Source organism: Neodiprion fabricii, chromosome 2 (assembly GCF_021155785.1).
Source record: "Neodiprion fabricii isolate iyNeoFabr1 chromosome 2, iyNeoFabr1.1, whole genome shotgun sequence".
NCBI classification, from domain to species: domain Eukaryota; kingdom Metazoa; phylum Arthropoda; class Insecta; order Hymenoptera; family Diprionidae; genus Neodiprion; species Neodiprion fabricii.
Window position 1 is genome coordinate 11,452,635 of NC_060240.1, and position 16,316 is coordinate 11,468,950.

The window sequence follows — 16,316 nt, forward strand, 5'->3', positions numbered from 1 at the left end:
CGGTCGAGCATCGCCAAAATCGCACACTTCATCCGGTTCCGTTTCTCGCACGACTGAATTGGCATCGGAACTTTGAGTATCTGCTGGCTCAGAAATATTACCGTGATGAAGTTCATCGCTAGAAGGGTGCGATCGGCTTCTCTCGGGTTGAATGATTGACAAAAAATGTTCCATGCATCGCAGCTGTCGCTTGTACTCTTCGATCTGATGGATTTGCTGAGGATCTAACCGCCCTGTTCTATGATTGCTTCGATTCAGCGTGTTTACACTCCGTCTTCTGCACTCCTCGAGGTCGCGCTGTGCAATAGAACCGGATGTTCTTTCGTCGAGAAGCCGATGCAGGAATTGCAGACTCGCCACGAGAAGTAAATCCGGATTACGATCGTCGATGAAATTTTCTTCATTATCTAGATAATTCGTTATGCGTTGAATGATGATTAATTTCAATACAACATTATTTTGTAAGTAGAACAAAATAAAATTCAAATTAAACAGCTTAACACTTAAATAATTATCCCTACTTTTTATCCCGTTGCTTGTTGTTGCCATTACCCGAAGAGGACATTTCAAATGTTTATAAGTTACAGTACAAGATTTGTATTACGATCATTTCATTGTATAAGGTTTAATTTTAAATGATTAACCTAAAGAATGTGACATAAGTTACACGTCTATTCAAGCATTTGTCATTGTCATTTGACATTTCACACGAACGCAGCTGACGTGCGGGGCAACTTCAGATGATTCAAGAAGTTCCATTTGGTGACATTGAATATACTACATCGCGAACTCGTTGATATTTAATTATAAATGCGGTATATTGTCACACGTTTTACTCAAAATCGGCTTAATGTCAGAAAATAAGAATCCCACAGCTTGTATGGAATTGTTTGTGCCTTGGTATGTGCAAAATTTACCTGAAACGATCAGCTGATTGAAAACTCAGACGCCATATTGTCATAATGACGCTTAAATTAAGGATTCCGTAAATTGTGACTAGAAAAACTGTCAATATAGTGGCATGAAATCACCACGGTGCCAATATTATTTTACTGCCAATTTTTCACTGTCAACATACTCATATTGGTTCATTGAACAAAAGATTGTATGGGAACTCGTTGAACTTGTTTGTGCCGTTGTTAAAGTGTTTTGTTGAGCTTACTGGAAGCAACGGTGTTAAATGTTTGAAAAAACATCTCACATAAATATTTTTCATCTTGTTAGTTAAATATGGATATCGCAATATTATTTGGGAAAATACTTTTATATAACAATTTAAGTGTACGGTTTACATAAGGAATTGTTTTGAATGAAAATACGAAATATTTTATAAACATTATTTTATTATTCACAGTTTTATATGACTTATGAAATTATAAGTACGGTTCATCTATTTTTTACACGAATTTTGTACAACATTGTATACGCTTATAGATAATTAATGTCACAGCCTTTTGAGAACAATTCCTCTGCTAATAGTAGGTATAACAACGATATTAATAGTATTACATAGTTTTAATCCTAATCTTACTAATAATTATGCGTAAATTACATTTAAGTCATAATTTGTAGTATACAAAGGTATCGCTATATATAAAATACTATATATTAAATACGTGTAGGTATTATATACTATAATCTACTTGGACTGGCCTAAATGTGTAGTACATCCCGAATTTAGGCTCACACACGTTATCACAAGCACTCAGTATCCAGTGTATACATACACATATTGGAATTTCAGCTCGTTCTATACATGTATACTGCAGAATTACTCACACGCTTATGTTTACACGTACTGTTCAATCTTCCGTTCTCCTAGATGCTATTTGCGTATTATATAGTCACTATATTTTAGTGACTAAAAATAAGTTGTCGGTATAATCGTCGTTCCAAAAAAACATAACAGCTGCTGATTTTAAAACTCTTTTACGATCTACGACGGATTCATCTTCAAAAAATTTTCGGTGAAAGTAAAACAAGAATAAATAATAAATAAAAAGAAAACATTAAAGTCTGAGATCTGCAAAAGCTACGAAGAATTTTTCTTCGCAATATATGTATTCATCATGCATGCATTTATATATATATATATATATCTTCTTTCAACTCCTTCGAACTGGTAATTTTCTGTTTCGTTGAAACGTTATTACATTTTCCTATCTTTTTCTCTTCAGATCAATTAACTTCTGCTCATCCCGTTCATGCAACAAAACTTTCTGTTACGTCCTCAATGTTTTTTTTTAAACATCAATAGAATCTGAGCATATAAATATCACATAGATCAAATATCTGCAGACTGAATGTATTCACCATGTATTCACATCTCTTGAAAATGAAATTTAAATATGAAAAAACAGTATATTATACGCAATTAAAAATGAAAAAGAAGGGCATTAAGGTAACTCAGTTGCATGAGACCGTATTTTTGGGTAGCAAAATACGTCTCTGTTTGTTCGTCAACGATGATCAAATTGTGAAGTGCACTTTGGTGCACTGAAGTACAAATTCACAAAAAGAACTTCTTAAGTGAAATTGTTTTCATATCATCTAGTGTTACGGCTTTGTCTATAGTTTTTCAATCTGGTACACCGTATAATCTTTCATAATAGATAAATCGCTTACGATCTTGCATGAAACTTGTATAAAGTTCATAACACAATATGATCCATCGTAATATGTATTGAATCATCAGAAAGTGTAAAATATATTTATTGATTTTCACCAAAATCTGTCGCCTAAAAATATGTTCACTCCGCAATTAAGGTCTATCGAAAGAAGTTCTGCCATAAAACCCTGATATTCGACCAAGTACCTTCATAAGATTACCTAGGCAACAGAAATTTAGCTCAAAATTTAAATTCACAATCGGTTATTTAAAACTAAAAGTGACACTTTCGGAATCATCTATCAATTAAAAAGTTTCTAGTATTAAAAAAATTTTATGAAAATAATGCGTCGTTGTAATCTGACTCGGGGTGATTTTCAATACTTGACAAGAGGTATCTCATTTCGAAACGACGCCGCGACGCTTGGCGTCGAATCCCGTCCCCGCCAGCGCGTTAGTCATCATCTCGAATCCCTGCAGGCATGAATGAAAAGCCGACGAAGTCACTATGGCGGCGCCACTGCCGACATACCAGGTCTCGCCGGTTATTTTTGTAGACAAGCGGTACAACCAAACGCAAACTCCAAGTATAATATCGGCTGGTTTTAACACCGGCGGCGTCGACACGCCGCGTGGAAGGAAATACCGGAGTAAACAAAAGGATTTTTCCTCGACCCGCCAGCCAGTCTGGCCGAAGTTCCGAAGTTCTATGGCCTAAAAGGCTCATCATTCAGATGAAGAATCAAAGTCCCGTCACCGCCTTGAACCGATTACTGGTCCCCGGCTATTTCCGGGCTGCATCAGAGGCTTGCGGTCGCTACCAGGTTTTGCCGCCTTTTCATCACTCTCGATCGATGCAGGTCGTTTTTATTGCACACGACGACCGTGCCGCCTTGGGGCGCGATGTTTTTCTGCGAGCCGATCAACGTCCCGATCATTTTGCTCACCGAGAATTTTCGCATCTTTGTATTTTGCAGCAGCATTCGGCACTCGGTCACTAGATGCTCGAACGCCTTGTAGAGCGACGCCGAGTCCTCCGCAACTGATATCTCGTGGAATTGGCATCTGTACTGTTTCGAAAGCTCCAAGCCCTCCAATTCATCCACCTGGCAACACACGAATAAATCGTACGTTAGATTCTATGTCAGAAAAGTTTCGTTTCTTTTTTTTTTCAATATTTCCACTAAAACGTTTCATCGACGCTTCAGAAAACTTTGAAACAAAGAAATTCCTGACCCACTACTAAATTTACCCATGTTCTAGCGATATGCTAACGTTGCATATACTCTAAAATTATGTGAATAAAGTAAACAAACAAAAAAGAATCGTCGTACTTTTATAAGATGTAAAACACTGTAACACGTGCGGAGAGCTGACTCGAAACAAAAAATTTCAAACAAAAAGGATCTTTTGAAGATTTATTTGTTTCAAACTAGGGGATTCCCGATGTTCAAAATTATTGTATCGGCAACTAATCTATGTACGCGTCTTGGAATAAAAATCCTGAAATATTACGGACCCTAGTCACGAAATCTGATGTGCACACAAACTGACAGGTGCAGGTTAACCCCTCGTGTTTATTATAAAGTACGCCGAATCATGATCAACATTCAATACTGTAAGCAAATTATAGGAATACTTCTCACAAATTGTTCTTCGTGTCAACATTTAATCTAATAAACGTTTCCCTTTTGCAGGATGAAACGAAAATAAAGTATGGTTGATGCAACAGTCTGATGCAATATGCCTAGAAGACATCGTCGGGTAGATGATTCAATAACTAGTGATAGCTGGTATCCTTCCCAATAGGGTAGGTACATATCTTTTGATTGATCTATGGTTTGTAAATAGCAGACGACCCCGCAACTGCGCCGTAATAATGCGGAATTTGCCGGAGCAGCGGCGTCGTGAAGTGATGTAAGAATATTGGAGGTATAAAAAAGTTTACATTACGCTGTTATTTTTACTATGGGGGTCATGTAACCACGTCGGAACTTGATGGTTCTTAAATTAGTCGAACAATACGAAAAAGTTTACGGTAGAAAAGTTATTTAGTTCGAGGGTGTCGAGGCCGAGAAGAGAGTAACTATAGGAACCAGCACTGTAAATTAATGGCCATTAGTAGGAATATTTTTCTCCTACGATTTGGTAATCTTATTTTGCATTTAATGGTCTAGTTTGGAAGTTGACTTTTTATTTCTTGTGAATCGATCGGTTGATTAATCTATTACGGGTGGTTCCATTCATCCTTTTCCGATAAATCGATTGATCTGTCCTTTCAATTAATCGTTTTTTCGTTCAATTAATTAATTGGTAAAACAGTTAATTCAAGTCTCCAATTAATTGATTAATCATAGAGCCCTACAGTCCATTGTACAAAATTTCTACTTCAGAGACTTCTAGGTATCAATGAATCTACTGCAAGAGGAAAAAACAGTGGTAAGATAAGTGTAGCAGTTATTGATATGTTTAGACCCAATAATTGACCCTTTTCTTTTCAAAAAATATAAATTGACGACACAAATTATGAATTTCTCGATGACTGAAACAAATTGATAGAGAGTTAAACACTGCAAGGTTATTTTTTGGTAATTTTATAACCAAGGATTAAACAAATAAAATGAAAAAAGGTCAATAATTGAGACAGCTAGGGTCAATAACTGCTACGCTTACCTTAGTCAGGATTCCGAGACACAATATCCGAAAAAAATATGAACTTTTCGGAACCTTTCCGCGGTTGGGGCGATTACTGAACAATGGGTTTCGCATGGCTGCACGTGTTCGCCATTCTCGAATAAACATGTATATAAGAGGTAGAAATCCCACGCAAAAGTGATAATCTGCACGAGGAGTTTATAGACCCGAGAATCAACAAGGCGAGGAGCCACCACGTGGCTGCGATTATGTAGGTACGAGAAAACGCTTGCGGTGGTAAATTGTTTTGGATCCCAACCCAGAAATCTAATCCCGAGCAATTTGGGATCATGAATGGGATGATGGTCTCACCCCCCGTGATGTCATGACACGTGGAGTTCATGCGCGTGCGTCTTTACCTGGCAACCGGTGTTCTCAGTTTATTCCCCCGCCCTAACCTCACCAGGACAAATTTCTAAAGTATAACATAATCCGCACTATAATAATATATGTAAATAAGTATTCACAATACACGAAAAGAAGTAATATATTTCAGGGGGCACGAGGCTTCGAGACGGAATTGTATCGTCTGCCTCGAAGGACAAAATCCTTGATTGTCTCTGCGGGAGGATGCGACTTATTGCGATGGAGGATTATGGCTAGTCGTAATCTGACTTTTTTTTCTTCTCTATTCAATGTGAAAAATACGTATATAGGGATTCTTACCTCTCTGAGGTGTTCCAGGTCCATTTTATTCGCCAGTAATACCGTCTGCACCGATGGACTATCCCCGTTTTGAATTTGTCGAAGGCACTCCTCCGCGTACAAGAAACTCTGACGATCCGTTACACTGTAAGCTATTAAGCAACCATCTGCCCAGGCGACTTGATCGGAAGGAAAACTCGTTTCCTAAAACAACAACGATAGAAAATATACCATTAATATCGCAGCAATTGTTTCGGTTATTAATTGTTATCGAATTATATAATTTTCATAAAAAAGCGGAAAGTTACATAATATCGTCACGAACGTAATAATTGTTGATAGAAATTCATATTTATAGAATGTCATCGCAATGTAATTTCACCATTGAAAAGTTTTTAAATTCCGAAAATTTGCAAAGATATAGCGATTTTTAAGGTTAGGTTGATCAATTATAACTTCACGATATAACGTGCAAGTCACATCGTAATGAAAATCTACATAGAACGGCTGCAATAACTTTTCTAATAGTTATCTGTTTGAAAGAAGAAAACATGTCAGTGACAATTATGCGATCACATAAACGTGAAAAGGGAAAGTACCGATGTTATACCAGTTAATGTACATACGTAATTTGTAAATTTATTGGGATTCCAAATGACCAGAGCAATATAGCGTCACGTTGAGTAATCAACTGATCGTTTCAGTCACGGTTGTAGTTAAAATTGTACAAATAAAAAGTGCACTGAAAACTCCGTGTAAGCAGTTTCACTTTTGTTTTGTTATATTGAATAAATATTGAGTGAAATATACGCCTAATAAATAATAAATAAACGCGCTATCTTTAAAACAAATACGAGACAGTCAGCGTACATTTTCTGCCGTTATGAGACGGATGCCATCCGATATTTCACAAAGAAGCTTCCGATATTTCGGATCCAAATACGTATGTGCAAATTTAATTAGAGAGGTTTATATAAATACATATGTACATATACTCACAGCTTCGCCTGAAACGTCGACTATTTCAACCTTTAACGGCATATTATTTATCGTGATGATCTGCCTGTAGAGGAGATCTGAAACAAACAGCGAACATGTCGAACTATATTAAATGCTGCAGGATCGCACGGGGTCATCACGTGCAATGACTATGGCAGGTTGTACGTAGACATATCTATGTGTTATGATAATACATATCTATAGACAAGTTTAGTCAAGCTCAGATCCACCTCCCCCTGTACTCTCTTTATACAAGGTATACGATGAACGATAACGAACGATAACAGGTTTAAAAACGTGTGTATATATACATATATATATATATACATACATGGTACTGTACATCATAATGCGTGCTAAAATTAACCGAACGCAAATCACGCGCGCTACGTTTTCGAATAATAGATTGACAAGCAAAAAAACGATGAAACCTCGGAAATATCAAAATTTGAAATGCTAGCGCCCTTGCAACCGACCTGCGGAAAATGAAAATATGAGCTTGCGATGTCACGTCGTTTCGACGCTGTCGCAATGCTTGGCTTAAGGAAGAGCGTGTCTATAATTATCACAAGATTCCTTGCGGCAGGCGCTCGTGTAGGTATACAATCATGTATATGCATATATATATCCATATACACACTTTGTCGAGAGCAGATTTCTTAATATTACTGGAGAAGGAATTTCGTCTGGACGCACGCGTCCCAGTGGAAAGGTTGAATGCCGCGACGCGAGAAACGCGATTACTAATTTACGATATTACAAATGTAAAATATGTATACGTATCTTCTGATGGATCTAGCACGTTGTTTAGCAATACTGAAATTGGATTAAATATTCACGAGGCAGTGGGATCCTAGCTTAAATTCAGAAGATGCCATATTGCGGTAGTAAATATACTTCGTCGCTGTTACGGCTGACGTATTTAATTATAAACCAGCTGTTTTGTTATCTATATTTCACTCTACACTATCTTAATGTCATAAAATGAAATCGCGAAAGCCCGTCCGTTGCATTTCCTGCCTTTATGTTTGTTAAATTCACCTAAAACGATCGGTTGATTCGACACCATATTGCCGTAAAATTGCCCGCTCAAGAATCCAAATAATCCAGATACGCGAATAGAATTGAATCACAACGAGTAACTGAAAGTATTTCCATAAATTGAGTGTATCTTTTATTGTTAAAGGCCTGCTGCGAATTGACGTCTCTTACTTCCGAGTGCAAGTTCTCAAGCGATTGCCGACCGACGCGACGAGAGAAAATAAACTTCCGGAAAAATTCTCGCGAATTTTCGAAGCATCGGAAAGAAGCGATTAAAAATTATACTTCTGAGAACATTTACGTCCGTTAGCGACTGCTTCGCGAAGAGCTGGATCTTTCATGCAGTTGTTTACTCTTTCTTTTCGTGAATCCGTATTGAATGACGTGTATCGGGTCGGACCCCGATGTGTTATTAAATTGTCGTTATACCGGCAAGAAACGGTAGTCAAATTAAATATCCAGTGATTTCCAGTGAACCGGAACTTCGCGGTAAGAGCTTAGTTTCAATTATTATCATTTCCGCTTCGAGAGAACAACTTTCAAATTCTTGAATAATCGTTGTTTAATTATTTTACTCGTTTATAAATCTGACATCCGAGATCGTCGGAATTTGAATTTTGAAAAATGACTCCTATATTACCAGAAGCGAGTAAGAATAGATCAATGAAAATTAATAAAATATGTCACAATTTATTACTGAATAATTTGGCGACGGTAAGAGACTAGGGATAATTTTCTCTAAAACTCCAGAATGCTCTTATTTATTAATTACCTATGAAGTTTAGACACTTACCAGTATTTGAGCGGTATTCTCCGATGAAACGTCTGGTCAGATAGCGGACAGTCAATGCTGAAAATTCATAAAAATCATATGATTGAAGGCTCGGTTTAAGTTGGCAATGCCGATAGGGAGTAATTTTTCTTGAATTGATCAACTTGGGGAAAAAAAATAGGTATAAATTACAATTAGAAACTTGTGAGAAACTGGATACTTTGTTTTGAAAGTGACAACTACACGATGAAAACAATTAGACGTCTATGCCGAACAACTGATTGGAACAAAAGAAAAAACAGCACTATTACTGTAGCAGAATATCGAGAGAATGCTTACCAGATTTACCAACGTTGCTGCTACCAAGAACTGCTATTCTAACTCGGGAAACATCTCCGTTCCGTTCCTGGGTTTTCATTATTGAATCTGAAACAGAGAAGAAGCAATAGGTTATGGTATTAATAATCAAAAGTGCACGGGTTTAAAAACAGTTAGAGAACTATAAATGATATTCTTGAATTCAGAAGACGCCATGTGGCGTGAGTAAATATGCTACACTAACTGTCATGGCCGTCGTATTTAATTTTGAATGTTGTCTTTAATCGCATATTTTACGCCGAATTGACTCTGTGTCGCAAAATAGAACTCCATCAGCTTGCACGACATTTTTCATCCGGTGATATTTGGAAAATTGACCTAAAACAATCAGATGATTGCCCGCTCGCGCCATATTGATCTACCCTGACTACGTCAGGAAAAAGAAAATACGAATACATTATATTGTATCTTTGTCTTGACGTAGATGTGTCAAAATTTGACTTCGATTTGCAGCACAATTAGCAGCGTGTCGTTTTGATAAACAATGTGTCGCTTCACACGTATTCTGGCGCTTTATTCACAATTCGTCAAATGGAGACGCAGTGCGATGGCCTTTGGGTGTCACCGATTGGTCAAGGTTGTTAAAAGCAGGCGGGCTTTATGATTCACCCATCTACTATAAGCTGACGAGAATACGCCTGGCCAAACCTCAATTCTAACGGGTTGTGACAGGCCTGTTAATGCGCCCGAACTGAACTGTTTTGCCTGAATCGAATTATTTCAAATTTTTAAATTAAAAAATTGGAACAATGTTGACATTTTTGTTGACACACACACACACGGACTTTAAGAACGTACGAAAAACTTGGAGCTTTCTCTGTGGCGGATTTTTTGTTAAAATTTTACTATAAGGAGTTTTCTTTTTTCAGAAGTATGAAAAATATTTTCTCTAACTCGAACGCGGTGAATCCGCAAACTCCTGCAATATTCATTCAGGCTGTGAAAACATTTCATAACTGATTAATATTATTATTATAGTTGTAAGAATAAACGCGGATTTTGTATACAGTACACAAGAATGAGATCAGATTTTGTTTAGCGTTAAACCGAATTGTTTGCGATCTTGAAATATTATTGATTTATCGAAATAGAAAGCCTTTTATTATTATTTCCTTATATTTAATTTTTCGCGAAACCAATATGAAGAAATATGTGTTTTTCTCATTTATCATGAGCAAATATTTGCCCGAGCTATAACGTTGTTGCTTTGTGCATAAATTCTTGCAACTAAGAATGACGTTAAATTCCCTCACTGACATCTGTTCACGAAGTATAAAATTGAATAATCATTTCCTGGCTTCGTGCATATTCTTTACGTCTAATGAGATTATATATATATATATATATATACGTATGAATATAAATTGTGTGTGCAGCGCGCGCAAAAAGCCAAATACATGAGGCACGGTAACGCCATGTGGAAAATAAGACACCTGCCATTTATCCATTATACTATGTGTTAGAAAAATAAATATATTGAACTGACGCATCGCTCGCGACGCGATAATGATATATATATATACGCAGCCGATTGTATGGGTTACATTCATTGCACGACAGAGGAAAGAATCTTCGCAGTCGAGTAGTGCCAAATATATAGAGTATACAAGCGTCGACGATCGCTGTGCAGGAGTTTAAAAACTCGTCAAAATGTGGGTGAGAGAAAAAGACGAAATCCTGGTCGTTGTCCAAACGACCGGAAATACGGCGCCACTGAGATGATAAATATAATATTCTTACAAAATACACACGCACGCACATGTAAAAGGAGAATTCGTAAAAATGTCTCGATGCTTTATGGTAACAACATAATTATAAAAAGATATGTAATATAAATGTTGGTAAAGGTGCATCTGCCCCGTTGAAATAAATACGACCGACGCCAATGTCTTGGAAATATGTTTTTTTTACATCTGAATTCACGATATAATAAATCGGTTACACGATAAACTCCACAATTTTGACAGGAGAAAAATAGCAGGATAATCCTCATGGCGCCAAGGGAAAATTAACGACTAGCCTTTATTTGTCCACGTTATTTTTCACTTTCTTTGTTCACGCGATAAAAATTTGGTCAAAAATCGGAATGGAAAACAACGCTATCTGACGGCAGGAAATTTATTAGTGGTCAGCCAGCTCCTACTTAATTAGAGTAGTAATTATTCGGCCCGCATTTTATTCTGCATCAATTCACCGCGATAAAACAACACTGCAACCGCTTACACGAAGTTCTCCGTGGCTTTATATTCTCATTATTTAGCTGAAACCGAGGGTGAGACGATCAGCTGATCGCTCGGTGCGACGCCATATTGGATTCCAGAGATAAGGATTGTTTGAACGATTTCACGATACTTTTGCCGTATGCAAAATTCAATTGTGAGATGCAGGCGGTCTCAAGTATGGCTCATCGTTGGAACAGCCCACCCTTGAAACGGACTTGGCTAAGCTGTTCTCGTTCTCGTGTCTGAGATATTTTGGCTCGCAACTAGTTCACAAGCATACCAGCAGCAGCCTGCGACTGTGGCGATCGGTCGGGGAAAAGAGAGTCGAAATATCTGGCTAAGAGCGAATTAAGCCCGTTGGGTTTGGCTTTTCAGTTAGCGGCAGCCATTAGAGCTCTTTTATTTTGTATACACAGAGCAAACGAATTTTCATTTACTTTTTTCATCGTTCCGTTATGAATTTGGCTTTTAGCGCTTCGGGCACGAAGTGTTTAGGACACTTAGCGTGTCGTGCTATACAGTATCGGGCACTGCCTACTTACAACTCGTAATTAATCGCATTTTAAACGTGTATAATTTGTAACTGGTGCGAAACAAGCAAACAATTACATGCCTATATTGGTATTAGTGATTGCATCTCGTAACTAAGATAAAATAAAATGAAAATTGTCTTTGTATTAATTATTTTCGTTCAAATTACTATTTTTCATAGTAATTGGTGTATCGGTATTTTACATCACTCACTATTTTCAAGTGTAACTAATACATGTATTCGATCCAATTACTATTTTTCAATCTAATCAATCGCTGTTACCAGATTTAAAATTTCTTGTACGCGCGATATATCTTAAATATTGTATTTTTGTATTTTATCAACTTCGAATTGCAAATCCTATTTGTAATTTATTAATGATTAATTACGAATTTGTCTGTCCGTAACCGTTGCTTTCAGCGAGCTTACCGAATGATTATTTTTTCAAGCCGAATGAGCATAAATAATTAGTGATGAGAATATAAATAATTGAACGAATTACACAATCGAGAACCGTGCAGCGTATTTTTGGGGTCGCATTCTTCATCTTCTTCCTCCTCCGAAACTCACGAAGACTTAAATTTCATCTCGACATGTAAAGCGTGGGTGTTTCGAAGGACGAGCATACAATCAGGCAACGCGTATGCAATATTACCAGAGGATAAAAAAAAAAAAAAGAAAATAAATAAATAAATGATTACACATAGTTTAGATTACAGAGATTCGTTCCGAGGCAGCAAGTTTGAATTTAGTCTTTGTATATACAATTATACACAATATCCGAGCTAATCTCACAGTTATCTTATAGCCCTGAAGAAACAGACATCTAGAGAAAATTTTCCGAATGAAAACTTTTCAACAATGCAAACTCAGATGACTTTCGGTACCGGATCGCAACAAAGTCCGTTAATTTCAGCCTTCGGTATTCACGTATTTGTCTCCAAATAAAAAAAAAATTTTTTTTCAATAAACTCGATAGGTCATTTCCTACCTTTGATAAGCTTCCAAATTGCACCGGACGACTTTTAGACGATGAGCGAACGAACACTTTTCGTTATCCTTTGAAGTGTCCCGCAACAAGTTTTACTTTCGTTATTTAGAATAAAATTTTCTTTCACTTCTAGGGGATGATTTTTCCGGCTTGTTTGATTTTTCAATATGATCAATAAGCTCTTTCAGTTCAGAACCACTGTCAAATTGTCAAACTGTTTATCGCGGCAATTCAAATCTGGTTCGATCACTCGACTCACTGACACGACGAGCTGCTGCTACTGAACTGTTTTGTCGGCAGTAGCGCTCACCGTATTAATATGTGAAACCAGCAAGGTCTGCGCGCGGTTTACGCCGCAGCAGGTAATCCAAGCATTCGTATATCTGACGGAAAACGCGTGCGCCGACTTTCAACCCCAAACACGTGCGGCGCCCGCGCCGCAACGAGCATTTTCGTAATTCAGGCACTTAGAGAGAAATGGAGAGAGAGAGAGAATTCACCCGTGTTTATACACGCGTTCCAACATTTTGCCTTAAAGGCACAGTGGCACGCTGAATTTATCAATTCTCGCATATATTTCTCTTCGGAAAAAATTACGAGGACGAGTTTCCCTTTTGTTTTTCATTCCTCTCTACCGTGGTAACAATTATATACAACGGATTCGTTTACCAAAATGCATCACGATTAAATGGGTTTAAATATTTGAACTCTGTGTTTGATCTCGCATTGCACTAAACGATTCATTCCATTTTCTTTTTTTTAACAAATTTCATAAGTTATTTAACAAACACGGAATCGAGAGAGATGATTTGTCTTTTTTTTTTTAAATCACATCTTTAAAATCGTGCGTAATGTATGTGACACGTCTTATACGTACAATGAAAATAACTCGTAACACGATAAAAATCGGGTTACCTGTTACATCGCATTCCTGTTTATTGCATATCTGACCTCGGGCTATGTACGATGTATTTTTAAAAATCGTCTACCCAATCCGAGGCGTTTATTCCATTACATTACACACACTCTATGTATTCATACGAGTATGTGTAATAATTGTATATATATATATATTCATAGGCAATTTATTTTCTAAATTGATTGACAACAAGTTATGACAGATGGTTCCGGACTACTTTATCGGCGAGTTCTTTACACTCCGGATGTTTTCATTCCTGCACAAGTTAATTCGAATGGCTTTGTCTAACTTCAGAAGAATTATATAAAAAACTTCGAGCCACAAGTTTCAGTCACATTTAGTCGTGATGTGTATGCTGAAAAACTTTCAAAGTTATTAACGTCTTTGAAATTAATGTGTGCGGGATGTATGTGAAAATTCTGTTGTTTTTCTTAAAAATTATATACACGTTCGACGAAATTTTATTACATTTTCGAAGAATTCCGATGACAGGGAATAACTCAGAGGCACGATAATCTTTTATCGAAAATAGTCGGTATACTACGAGTATGATATTATGTCGCGTCGGTATTTTCGATCCGTATCATTCTTGTGCCAGAAATGCGGTTGTTCAGCGCCGGAAGTATTTGTTATTATTTTCGACGAAGATGCGATGACCTTGCCTTCGGTATTTTCGAAACACATCCGGATGTTCGAAAGGATCTTTTACTATTCACTGATTATTCATACGAATTCTTGCGATTGAATTTACCAGGAAATTCAGTATTCATCTTATACTTTTATATGCATCCCTTTACGGCTAGTCGACACAAACAATAATCAGGCTAAACAGAACAAGATTTTAATAAGAATGGGACGAATTTAGGCCTTCCGTTTAACTATGACACTGTCCATATCCTGTTTGGTATATCGTGTACTCTTACCATTGTTGAAATTTTTTTTCAACTAATCGAATTGTTCATACTCCAAGAGTAAACGCCAGATTTTCTCAGGATCAGTCAGGCTAATTAATCACGACGGGATCCGAAAGATCGAAATAATATACCTATAGAAATTTGGCCGAGGAGAGAACGCGGGCGTGTTGAATTCAAAAGGTCTTACTTCAACCTATATTTCACTCTTCGTCGACTCGATGCACCGAAAGCATCGTCTAACCACTTCTACAAAGTTTACTGTGCATTTCTTTTCGTATAATTTAGCTAAAATTGAGGGTAAAACGATGAGCCGATCACTCAGCGTTTTGCCATATTGCGCTGCATCCCAACCTCGAAGTCGCGTCAACGATTGACACACAAAAAACGAGAGAATGATTCTGGGACGAATAAAATTAACTGTGATTCCTTTATGAAACCTGATAACGTTCTGCAGTTTAAATTCGCAGAGTTCAAATTCGGTGAACTCCAAGTAAATCCGTATCATTGAAACTTATATACAAAGCCGTCCAATTGTTCGCTTCTCATTTACAACAAATGAATCGTTCGAATAACGACAACGCTTCATTGCTCTGCCTTTGTCAGATCCCTCTCTGAATCTGTGGCAAACAAAGAGATCCGAAAAGTGATTTAGGGGGAATTCGGTTTCTCGACTGGGTACTGAAAACGGCTCTTGATCATTTCACAGAACATCGGACAGTCGACGCCGATAAACGACTCGCAATTAACGAATGGTCTTACCGATACGCGTATCTTCTCAGGATAAAATGTTACATGTACAAATGACCGATGCGATCGAATGACAACGGTCACCTAAGGCTTTGACGTAAATCGGCACGTGTTTACCGAAGCTCAGCCTTGCTTAATTACCCGTTAGATTAAACTACTTTGACAACGACGAGGGCCGCTGCATAGATTCGCTGGGTTGTCGACAGAGTCACGTGGTCGTATAGATCGGATGCACGAGCGCTTAATCAAGTTCACCTTGTCGTCCTGCGCCCTTTGCCGAGACCCATGCGTCACATATGACACGTGGGTAATATACCACCCCTATCGCTTTCACCGCGAGTCCCTCGTTCACGTCATTATCTCCGCAGGATTCTACCGTGGACATTCGTATTCAAGTTAATATCTCGTATATTCCATTGCGGATCGTTTTGAGAGCAGTCACTCGACTTGCAAGATTAGAATACGTAACTCGTTATTCACAGGTTAAAACAATTTTTCGTTTCACCCGGTTTTTTTTTCTTCTATTTATTTCTGTACACAAATTGAGTGGTGAAAGTTGCAATTAAAAATAGTCGAACTACCAATTATTTTCGTAGTGTGTAATTGCAAAAATTTCGACTACCAATTACTTCTGAATTAGTGAATTGGAATAAATTCTTTACTCGTTACATTTGTAATGAATAATTTGAAAAAATTAAATTACTTATGGATTTTATGATTTGCATTTACTTGTACAAAGGAAAATTTAATTAAACGCGTACATTTAATTTCAATATTCTTAGAATATTTATTTATTCTAATAAAATGACCGATGGTTGATTGAATTTCCGTCACATATGTCCATAAATTTTTCA

General features: G+C 37.2%; 1 protein-coding gene across 2 annotated transcripts; it reads right to left on the reverse strand.

Moving 5' to 3' along the window:
• Positions 1-2,803: 2,803 nt before the first annotated feature.
• LOC124175959 (ras-related and estrogen-regulated growth inhibitor-like protein) lies at positions 2,804-13,199 on the reverse strand. 2 transcript variants are annotated; one of them, XM_046556647.1, is made up of 6 exons: positions 12,883-13,199; positions 9,099-9,185; positions 8,781-8,837; positions 6,947-7,023; positions 5,969-6,151; positions 2,804-3,714 (listed from the first exon to the last, which is right to left on the reverse strand). In XM_046556647.1, the coding sequence occupies exons 2-6, from the start codon at positions 9,175-9,177 to the stop codon at positions 3,409-3,411; spliced, it is 702 nt and encodes a 233-aa protein (XP_046412603.1). In that variant the 5' UTR covers positions 9,178-9,185; positions 12,883-13,199; the 3' UTR covers positions 2,804-3,408. The 2 variants fall into 2 exon arrangements, with proteins under 2 accessions (XP_046412603.1, XP_046412604.1); XM_046556648.1 differs by lacking the exon at positions 12,883-13,199 and adding an exon at positions 11,490-11,557.
• Positions 13,200-16,316: the final 3,117 nt, after the last annotated feature.